Raw genomic sequence first — 11605 nt, forward strand, 5'->3', positions numbered from 1 at the left:
AATTAAGAAACTAGTATTAAAATCTGTTGATTTTCAATATTTACAATTTCAAGAATAATCTTCCATCAAAAATTTTTATATTTATCATTTTATAACTGGAATGAATTTTTCATTTTTATAATGCATTGATATCAATATTTGCAATATGTGATTCAAAAAAATGAAATGTACGAAAATCATCTTAATATACATTACTACAGAAAATTTAAAAATATTTCATCATACTTCTGCTCCCAGATCTCTTACACCTTGTTCCGCTATTGGAACATATTTATCATCAATTTTAACAAGTAAAATAACTTTATCTACATGAGATCGTCGATTAGGATCACGATGATTTGGGGACCAACAATGAACAACGCATCCTTCCATACCTCTTTCAGGTACCCAATGCTGCCATCCAGATCTACCACCTTGTTGCCTCATTCTTTCATCTGGCCAAATTACATCTATGCGACGACCCAAATTAATAGCATCATATACTTGATTAGGATCTATAATCTAATAATGAAAAAATAAAATAATTTTTAATAAATTTTTAATAAAAAAGATATATATAATAATATATATTTTTTTATAAAATATATATATCTTATAAAATAAATTTTATTTTTTACTTACTCGTACTCGTTGTAAAACTTCGTCCTTTTCAAGTTTACTCGTGAAACTTGTTTCACTTTTACTTTCTGTTTTAATATCGCTGTTACTAAGAAGACCAGCTAAACTAGCAAGCGTCGAACTTGTTGGTTTTCCAACTGAAGCTAATGATCCTCTATTTCCACCTAAGGATCCAGTATTCGTTCTTCCTAAAGAACCACGTCCAGCTGATCCACCAATTTGACATCCAGAATCTATAGATTGCGAACCTGATGTGTTATGACCTGCTGATTGTCCATAACCTATATCAAAAATTTTATTTTTATATTGTAAAATAATGAAAATGATAAAAATAAATAAAAAAAAAATAATGATTATCGAGATATTATAAATACCTAAATGAATATTATATGTAGTCATTGCATATACTCCATCATTTCCAAAACCTCCATCATCTTGAGACCCTGTCCCTCCAGATGAACAACCTTGACCGCATCTTCTTCTGATTCTATAAATAAAAATCATAATGATGATAAACTTTACCATTTGCAATTTTTATTAATAATTTATAATTTATAATTACATGATATAATACTAAGGGGTACCTTTGCCACAGTTTTAAGACATTACTTTTAATTACACCAAGACTTAAAGGTCCACCAATTATGGAACATAATTGTTCATTAGTTTCTGCATAACTAGTTGTTAATGGTGAAACATAAATCGGATATCCAATCGGTTGATCGCAAGAACTATTTATTATGTTTCTAAGAGCTTGTTTAGCATTTTGTATAGAACCTCGCTCAGGATTTCTATTTCTCAAATAAACTAATTCTTGTTGTTGTCCAGCCCATAAACCACGAACACATTCACGATTCATTTTAATCACTCGAAAACTTAAAAAACGCTTGTTAAGCATTATAACTTTATATTCATCAATGCCATCATCAAGTACATGTCTAAAAATTAAAATAATAAGTAATAATTATTTTTTTAATTTAAATTTTAGAAATATTTAGATATAGGCTATCAAAATACCTAAGTGCCAAAAGGCTTGGTGCGCCATTTAAAACAGCATTTCTCCAAAGTGGATCTGCTTCATGACTAATTACAAGATTTTTATCATGACTATCTATAGCTTCATAAAGAGCAGACAGTTCACTATATTGCTCTGGACTCATAAAATGATCTTGATGTAATTTTAATGCCATTCTTACTCCTTTTGCTACGACACTTCGTAATAAATCAACATCATGTAATACCCATTCATCCCTAATTGATGTTATACGAAAATCTCCTAAATATGTAAATTTACATTTTTCAAATATTTTTAAATTTTAAAAAATCAATTTTTTTCGTTATTTATTAATAATTTATTAATGAAATGATATGATGAATATACCTTTAAAAAGAGCATGTAAACCATATAAAAAAAATTCAACACTGGAAACAGTGTTATGAGATAGTGCTCCCAAAACGCGTCTTCCCAAGAGACTTAAAGCAAGACATAAAGATACCAATGATGAATTTCTTGATTTATCTAATGTCTAAAACAGGTATTAATAAATTAATGCTATATAAATATTAATATAATTTACATATATTTGAAAATTTACCTTATCTTGTTTAGTAACACAATACTGTATCCAATCCAAATAAACATTGCAAAAACTATTTCTTGTAATGCCACACGTTCGGATATCATAATCTTCGTGAATACTCAAATTAAAAACAGGATCCAGGTCAACGAAGTTTTTATCAAGTGTTATTTTTAGGGCATCAGAAATATCGGAATTCTCTAACCAATATTTCAATTTTGGTGATTTTACAGCATAGAAAACAATACTTTTGACATAGTAAGTAACTAGTACTTTACGAAACTCAAACACTTGAAGCATAGAAACTGCTGAATTATCTGAAATTGAGTATCCTTCCAAAACGTACTTAGCACTTGCAACTTCCCAAGCTAACCAGCGTTGACTAAAAGCTGCATTTACGCTTAATACATTTGAAAAATGTCCCATTTCACAACAACAACAATTGTCATTATCTTCAATTCCTTCAGAGATTGCTTCTACCTAAAAAGTAAAGTGTTTTAAAATTATATAACATATTATTTTATTTAAAAATTTTAATATCTAAAATAATATATGTACTTCTCTTTGTTGACAATATGTTCCTCTAAATTCAAGACCTCTCAATTGAAAGGTTACTAATCCATTTCCTAATTGAACAATGTGTACCAAACAGTTTAAATAATCAGATGCTAGTAAAAAGCAATCACCTTGTTCTACATTTCCCCAGCGACCAAGAGCAAGATCTCCATAAAGACTGTGTTGTAATGATCTTGTTAATTGTTCATAAAAAATTGAATTCAAATTATTATCATCTGCACCTAGATTTCGATCTAAATGCGAAGACATTCGTGTATTTGAATGGTCTACTCTTCTTGTTTTATAATCTCGTTCCCAAAATTTTACTGGACGTACATATGATGATATAAATATTGCACTGCCCAAAAGGGGATTTAAAGGAGTACTTAAAAGTGCAGAAATCCCCGCTTGCAAAAACAACATAGCAGAATGTGGAACAGAAAAAGGTTGAGCAAATGCATGAAATGCACTACCCCAAGTAATTTGCCAAGGTGCGATATATGTAACTACAAATCGTATTTTTAAAAGTAATTCATAAATTTTTGCAAAAGCTATTCCTATGATAAAATAGTCTACTAAAAAAGTCTCACTGAGATTTCGAAAATCTAGTTTGAAAAATAAAACAGCAAAGATTAAGACTAAGTAACGTGTTGATGGATCAGAATATGCTGATCTTAAAGATTTTAATCCACATATAACTATAATTAATGCTCCTATACTTTCTCCAAATTTAGATACAATTTTTGATGAACATTCTGTGAGTGCTCCTAAAAATACTACTGGATAAAGAATATTTCTTTCTAAAAAGCAAAGGCAGACATATGCCTTTTCAAACCACATAATTTTCACAGGTTCACGAACTTCAAATTGTGCATGTTCATGACTACGTAATACTGGTCTTGATAAGCATAACCATGGTAATTGTTTTCGAAGTTGTGGTACAATGTAATGTAGTAAAAATCCAAGGCAACTTGCAATACCCCATAAAACTGGATTCAGTTCTGGTTGTAAAGCTGAAAATACAGTTGAACAATGGATTCCAAAAGATAAAGTACCTATTACTGCACATATTATTAAATCATTTTTTAATCTTGCATTCACTGTTGCCCTTAATTTTTCAGGTAATGGATCAACTAATTCTGTATCCGACATTTGTTCACCCACTTTAATTTTTACATGTTTTTTTCTTCCAGAAGTTCTAATTTTTGCTTCTTTATATGTTGTAGGTAAATTATCTTTATGAGATGTATTCTCAATGATTTTAGCTTCTTTTTCTTCAGTATAAATTTCTGGTGGCCACAAATTTGTTTTAACGATGTCCCATATTACTGTAGGATCTGATGATGATCTACTTAAATGATAAGATATAGCAACCAATAAACCCGCAAAAATAGAGAATAAAATATGTTGTGAAGATTTAGGTTCTGTGAGTGCTCCATAAGCAAATCCATACAATATAACAACAGTAACAATACTGCGACAAAGACAATATATTGAAGAGATTAAACTTGTACTTGCATTTCCACCAAATAAATGAATATCTATATGTTCACATAGATACATTAGAAAAGTATTAATTTGAGGAAGTAAGCCTAATGAAAATATAATAGGAAAGCATAAAAGAAAAATTAATAAAATATTACGAATTTGTAATATAACATCATAATCAGCAATTCGTAAACCATATATTCGAAATTCAGATGTTTTAAAGTTTTTTAAAGATTCATTAAAGATCAATACGAATCCTGAACACAATATATAATATACAGGCCGAGAAAATACTATAATACGATTAAATCCATGTGTTGGAGAAGCAGCATCAGGCTGAACAGATTTTAATAATGAATATTGACATCCAGCAGTTACAAAACAAAACATGAAAGCAAATATATCTCGATAAAATCCTTGTTGGAGCAATACAAGACCCAATCCTGCAACAGCAATTGCTAAAAATGTTGAAATAATAGTCTCAAATATCGTCAAATTTCGATCTAATAAGGCCAATAAAAATAAACGATCGAATCGTACTTTGATATGTGGTAATTTACCAATTTTCCATTTATAATAATATTGCTTGTCTTGTCTTAATTGTTTAGTTTTAGATTCGGATCCATCTAAACCACCAATAAATCTATTCCAAGATAAACTTGTATTTATATCCCCTACTGCGCACGTTTGTAATGTTAAAGCAGGTCTATCTCGACGATTTGAATCTGCTGGATAAATATTTAAGTTGAAATATCCCAATAAATTTCGTAATCTTTGATTTCTCTCTGTCATCGATTCTATACGTGATAATATATCTTGATGAAATTGATCTCGTTCTAACGTTTCAAGTTCACATTGAATAGAATTTCCATTATTTTGATGAAATTGATCACGTTCTGAAGTTTCTACTGGATTTGAAGATAATGAATTTTGTGCCTTAGTTTGATTACTTTCTGGACTTGACAAAACAGGTGGTGTGTCTATTATAACACTTAAATCAGGAGAATTTAAAGATAAACTACTATAACTATTACTTAAGGAGTCTATTAACTCCCAATTGGCATCATAATGTAAATTTTGATTAAGTTGTTGGCGTAATAATGTATTTAATAATTTATCGTTATTATTAGAAGGAACTTGCGCAGCAGCAGCAACATTAGATCCTTTTTCATCAAAGGTATAAGCTAGCCAGCGTCCATTTTCATCTCGAAAATAAGGTACAGCTGCTTCTACAGCATCATTATGATTAGAAACTAAATGACATTCTTCATTTGATATCAATCCAAATAAAGCAGTAAGTGGAACGACGTTATCATCTCGATTTCTATCTCGGGGTACACGATGTGGTCTAATCGAACATTTTAAAGGACCACGTCTTTTTCGTGAATTTCGATTATCTGAATTACGACTTAATCTTAAATCAGATACAGTACTAGATTGACCTGGTAATTCTCGACCAGATGTTAATAATGTAGCTAATAAAGAAGATGCAAGACTAAGTGTACTTAACTCGTTGTTTGAACCACTAGTTTGCTCAAATCTATCAAATCTTCCGTCTCTTCTTCTATCTCTTTTAACTTCTAATGTTCGTTTTAATTTATGTCGGGTTTGTTCGGTAGTTATAATATTATCATCTATGGCTTCTATTGCAGGTTTTGGACGGCTTTGTTTGGGTATTGCACCTTGATGTCGTTTGTTATCTGTTTCTATTTGTGGAAGTAACATTCTTTTTACTTCATTTTCCATATTTGATGAGTATGTTGTATACTCAAAAGGCATCACATTAGATGAACCAGAATCTGGTTCTTTGTTATGTAATCCTGTCAAACGAAATCTTTATTTTCTTTTTTTTCAAAATTCTTTCAATAATAAATATCAATTTGATATAAAAAGTTAAAAACTTACCTTTATTTATTCGTGATTCTATCGTGCAATCACCACTTTCAAATAATTGATCTATTCCAACTATACTTCCAACATTTAATGGATCATCAATATTTTTCGATTTATCTTGTTTATCTTTGAATAAGTTGTCTAAATCTGAGAATTCATGACTGCTTTGACTTGTATTACTATATCTTCTTTTAATACCAGGTTTTGATTCTTCAATTAATGCATCACGAGAATTTGCAGAATCATTATCTACACCACCATCTTCATTGCGTCTAAATATAAAATTTAAATTTAAATTTAATAATCTTATATATTAAATATTTAATAATATTGTATTTATTTTTTAAATTACCTTGAAAATCTATCTTCAAATCGACTAGTACTAAGACTTCTATCCCGATTAGAGGTAGCATTAGTTTCACAAGTCTTTCGAGTAAGTAGTGGACTATAAGAATCCTGAAGACTAAATCCTCCAGAACTTTCATTAGCAAATTGTTCATCACTTTGTTCTTCTATAGGATGTACTATTTCTGATCCATAACTAAGATATGGTAACAATTGTAATTGGTTTTTTTTTAATGTATTTTGAGGTAATACCTTTAAAAAATATATATATATAAAACTTCTTAATATATTTTCATACACACGCGCGCGCGCGCGTGCACACAAACACATTTATATTTATATATATATTTATAGATTCGTATGTTTATTTACATGCATATATGTATTACGTTATATTGTACATTGTATATTATTATAATCATATTATAATAATACCTTTTTAGTATTAATTGTTTCAAGACTTTGTGGGTGAAGAGGTAAATTATTGTCATCTGTAGTGTTTATATTTTTAGTAGCACCAATTGTTTCAAGACTTTGTGGATGAATAAGTTGTTGATGTGGTTTTTTTGTAATAACCTTAAGAGCAAGAAAAGTATTTAAATATACTTCATTCAATATTTTATTTTTTTATTTTTCAAATAAAATATTTATTCATTTTCACCTCTAGAGATTGTGGATGTGATGAAATTTTATTTTTTTCTGTATCTTCTTTTTTTGATATAATTTCTAAACTTTGTGGGTGATCATTCATTAAATGTGTTTCTATTGGAATCGAATTAGAATTGAGACGTCGAACACTTTGATTTGATTTCCAGTAAGGATAATCATCTTCATGATGTTCCAATTCTAATGAGCTCGTTTGTTTTATTTGACTCTCTGAACCTGTTTTACCAAGACTACCTTGTTTAGAATGACGATTTCGCGAATCTTCAGATGCATGTCTGCATAATTTTCTTGAACTTTGTCGATCTTCTTCAGTAATTACAACACATTTCTGTCTTTTCAATCTTCTATCTACATTCGAAATTTCCCAAAAGAAATATTAATAAAAATAATATATAAAAATAAGCAATTATATTATAAAGATTGTATCATAAAAATTACAAAACTAATACCATTTATTATATTTCGAAAACATGGTTCATGATATTGCGTAGAAGCTAAATCTGCTTCATGTATATTTATACTAGATACCATTGGTTTAGTCAACTGTTGTGCTTCTTCTGAACTTTCAGAGCTATTTTTTCTGTGAATTTCTACTTTCAAATCTATAGTTGAACTAGGTTTATCTCGATTATATTCAGATGTTATACTATCTGCATCTGCATTTTGTACATTTGATTCAATAAAAGAATTACGTGATGAGCATTCTACAGGTGGTGTATCTGTTTTTCCTAAAACATAAAAAAATAAATTGTTCTTCAAAAATATAATTTCATAATATATAATATTATAATAAAATTATATAAATTACAATGAAATTTATAAAATATACTCAATATAATTATTTCAAAATTAAAATTTAAACATAAATAAGATGTAAAATGAAATTACTTGAGGAATTTAAAATATAAAAGATATAATCTATTATACCATTTAAGACTTGTAATTCTATTCCATGATCTACTTGTTCTTGTGATTGTTCCCTACATTTATTATGCACTGTGCGTCTTTTTTCATTTTCTGATCTATGTTGACTAATAGTTTGATTTGATTCTTCTAGACATTCAGTTGTATCATACATACAATGAAGTGCATGATTAACACACTTTATTGTACCAAACAGTGCTCCAATTGAAGAACAATATGCTATCCAAACATATAACGTTGGTGGAAAATACTAAAATAAAATAAATAATTGATTTTCTAAATTTTAGATAATAATATAATTATATATTTATGAGTATATTTATAATTACGAAAAATTTACATATCTATCCACACATTACACATTACATTATACACACGTGCATGCGCGCGCGTAAACAAATCAAAATTTATATAAAATTCATTTACAAATATAAAAACCTAAAACACATGTTATTAAATTATAATATTTATAGATAATGTAAACATATACAATTTGTTATTTATAAAAAATAGAGAATGATTTATATAAATTAATATATATATATATATATATATATATATATATATATAAATAGACTTACAAGATATATAGTAAATGGTAGGCAAAGTAAGAAAAGCCAAATATATAAGTGAAAAGTATTTGAAAAAACATCGAGATGGGGATCGTAAAACCAGCCTCCTGTCAGGCTCGCCCAGACGCCTTGTCTCAAAATTTCCAGCGTTTGAGAACCCATACCAATTGCAAAAATGCTCCCTCACCATCTTTCCATCACTTGCTGTTTTACAGCTTTATTCTTGGTTTATTTTTTCAATTTGAAAAATCGCATGACAAACAATAAGGCGATACATTTTATCTGGACTTCTTAATCAATGTATTTGGCGCACACGACTTACTGATTTTGCAGCCATCTTCACATCTCAGATGATTTTGAACATGAACAATATAATTTCATCTATGATTAGAATGTCTATTATTCTTTTTAATATCATTTTATATATATCATTTATTAGTATTAATTGTAATCAATAAAAATATAATAATGTAAGTAAAATTTATTTAATATTATTCAAATATATAAATATTTATTCAAAAAATATATATTAATTTATTAAGTTATATTATAAATATGGTTCACTTCGAGGATTCAGAACCATTATATTGCGGATATACCTTATTCAATTCAAATATTATAAGCAACTTTTCGAATGTTCTTTCTATAAATTGTGATCTAATATATCACGTCAATGGTGGGGCCGTCAAACGAAACATGGCGTCCGTTAGGTTATTGCTATGAGTGCTGCTTCGTTTTCTATCATTAAATGTGGAATCATCGTGCATTTTGTGGGCTGACGCGAAGCGTCGTGTCCTCGGGGAGGCAAACACGTCGCTTTCAATCCTACATGTCCCATATACATTATTCCTAGTGCCGATTCAATGAAAAGAATCGGCCTCATCAACAGTGGCTTGTGGGTATACACACCCCGACGCGAGACTCCAAGTGATTTTATGGCATATCGAGCTTTTTTCTACTCTTCTGAGATTTTTTCTTTAGCGCTTCAAATAGGAATATGGTCGATAAAAAATTACAAGATATTTGCCGCTTTATTGCCGGACTCACAAATCAAAATGCCGGTCACCATTAAAGTGTTTTTATGCAAGGGGTGTTAGTGGTGGTAATGATCACCTCTTCTCACCCCACATTTTTCTCGTAAAATTTGTGCATATAATTAAATTATTGTCAAAGTATTCAATAATTGGTTTAAATTCGTGTATTAACTATATTTTTAGAAAAAACATGTATAAAATGAACGTGAAATGTGTAAAATGTGTAGTGTTAAAAAAATAATACAAAGTGAATATTAGATTTTCATCATTTCTTATACATGCTTTTTTAGCTTTTTTATGTTGAACTAATATTCAAAGTGTTTTATATTATTTGTGATTTTATTGATAAAATATTATATTAAGATTATAAAACAAGAAGGTATTTAATTTCCAAAAAGGAAAAGATTAAGAAGAGTGTGAAGCCATATGCCGCCAGCCGGGCTATCGGCAAGAGGCTTGTCTACCTTGATGGACCACGGACAACCAGATGCTCGTCATCGGAGCGAGCGATTTTTATTTCATTCAGAGAATGGATCCTCTAATTCTCATAGTCCTAATACAACCAACTCATCTCCACGATATCAACATAATAATAGAACAAATAATCATTCCACAAGGTATAAAAAATAATAAAGATATGTGCATGAATTTGTGAAAATATATTTTATATAAGTTTTATATATTTCAGTTACGGATACTTGTATGGACGTACATCTAGTAACAATATGTCTGATAGTAGTGTTTCTGATACACATAGTGGTGGTACAGCAAGAACTGTTTCTCAACAGACTAGTCCATCTCATGGTACACATTCCTCTTCTCAATCACGACAAGACAATAGTTCAACAATTTTTACAGCATTATTTGATTATGTTGCCCAAGGTGAAGATGAATTATCTTTACAAAGAGGTGAAACAGTTGAGGTAAGATATTTTTATTATAGATACATATAAATTTAAATTATTTTTTATTAGAATATCAAAGTATATATATATATATATATATATATGCTATATGTAATATATATATATATGTATTTTATTCTATACATTAGGTCTTATCTAAGGATTCAAAAATCTCAGGTGATGAAGGATGGTGGACTGGTAAAATCCATGGAAAAGTTGGTATTTTTCCAGCCAATTTTGTTGCAGAAGCAGAAAGTATTGATCAAGTCTCATCGGTAATTGATAAAGTTCAACCAGTTGAAATTGATTTTGAAGAATTACAGTTAGAAGAAGTGATTGGAGTTGGTGGATTTGGAAAAGTTTATAGGTATAATTTAATTTTATAATATTTTTGAGATATATATATATTATTAGTATACTAAGTATAATTATTATTATATTATAGTATAATACTAATACTATTATACTATTATACTATAATACTATAAAAGTATAATACTATATTATAAATATATCCTAAGTATATAATATATACTAAGTATATAATTTTTTAGAAGAATAATGCTTTATGATATTTTAGAGGATTTTGGCAAAAACATGAAGTGGCTGTGAAAGCAGCCCGTCAAGATCCAGATGAAGAACCAAGTGTTACATTAGAAAATGTTCGACAAGAAGCTAAGTTATTTTGGTTATTGAAACATGAAAATATTGTGCAATTAGAAGGAGTTTGTTTAAAAATGCCAAATATGTGTCTCGTAATGGAATATGCACGAGGTGGTAGTTTGAACAGGGTTCTTAGTGGTAGAAAAATCAGGCCTGATGTACTTGTTGATTGGGCAATACAAATTGCTCGTGGCATGGATTATCTTCACAATAAAGCACCTATAAGTCTTATTCATAGGGATTTAAAGAGTTCCAATGGTAAGAGAACTAATTAAAAATTTTTTTTTATAAAAATTTATTAAATATTATATGTGCATGTGTAAATATATATATATGTGTGTGTGTGTGTGTGTGTGTGTGTGTGT

The 11605-nt window shown here is 28.9% G+C and overlaps 2 protein-coding genes across 8 annotated transcripts in view; one reads left to right on the plus strand and one right to left on the minus strand.

Moving 5' to 3' along the window:
* Positions 1-60: 60 nt before the first annotated feature.
* On the minus strand, positions 61-9014 carry LOC102670958 (pecanex-like protein 1). Of its 3 annotated transcripts, none has more exons than XM_006622955.2 (15): positions 8648-8800; positions 8070-8316; positions 7592-7870; positions 7138-7490; positions 6912-7052; positions 6484-6728; positions 6144-6403; positions 2754-6058; positions 2214-2675; positions 2000-2144; positions 1636-1894; positions 1203-1556; positions 993-1105; positions 622-899; positions 61-501 (listed from the first exon to the last, which is right to left on the minus strand). In XM_006622955.2, the coding sequence occupies exons 1-15, from the start codon at positions 8798-8800 to the stop codon at positions 220-222; spliced, it is 6876 nt and encodes a 2291-aa protein (XP_006623018.1). In that variant the 3' UTR covers positions 61-219. The 3 variants fall into 3 exon arrangements, 2 of the variants coding, with proteins under 2 accessions (XP_006623018.1, XP_031369789.1); XM_031513929.1 differs by having other exon boundaries at positions 220-501; positions 6484-6725; positions 6909-7052; positions 8648-9014; XR_004151509.1 differs by having other exon boundaries at positions 323-501; positions 1181-1556; positions 8648-9014.
* A 276-nt stretch (positions 9015-9290) lies between these two features.
* LOC102671189 (mitogen-activated protein kinase kinase kinase 10-like) overlaps positions 9291-11605 on the plus strand; it is a 10539-nt gene continuing 8224 nt past the window's right edge. For 2 of the 5 annotated variants that reach the window (XM_006622960.2, XM_006622959.2), the window contains exons 1-4: positions 9291-10289; positions 10361-10595; positions 10727-10944; positions 11158-11498. In XM_006622960.2, the coding sequence (XP_006623023.1) occupies positions 10099-10289; positions 10361-10595; positions 10727-10944; positions 11158-11498 (985 nt within the window). In that variant the 5' untranslated portion in view covers positions 9291-10098. The remainder of the gene's footprint in view (positions 10290-10360; positions 10596-10726; positions 10945-11157; positions 11499-11605) is intronic. The other 3 variants (XM_006622956.2, XM_006622958.2, XM_006622957.2) reach the window with 2 other exon arrangements.

The sequence above is a fragment of the Apis dorsata genome, unplaced genomic scaffold, assembly GCF_000469605.1.
Source record: "Apis dorsata unplaced genomic scaffold, Apis dorsata 1.3 scaffold_797, whole genome shotgun sequence".
In the NCBI taxonomy this organism is placed as follows: Eukaryota; Metazoa; Arthropoda; class Insecta; order Hymenoptera; family Apidae; genus Apis; species Apis dorsata.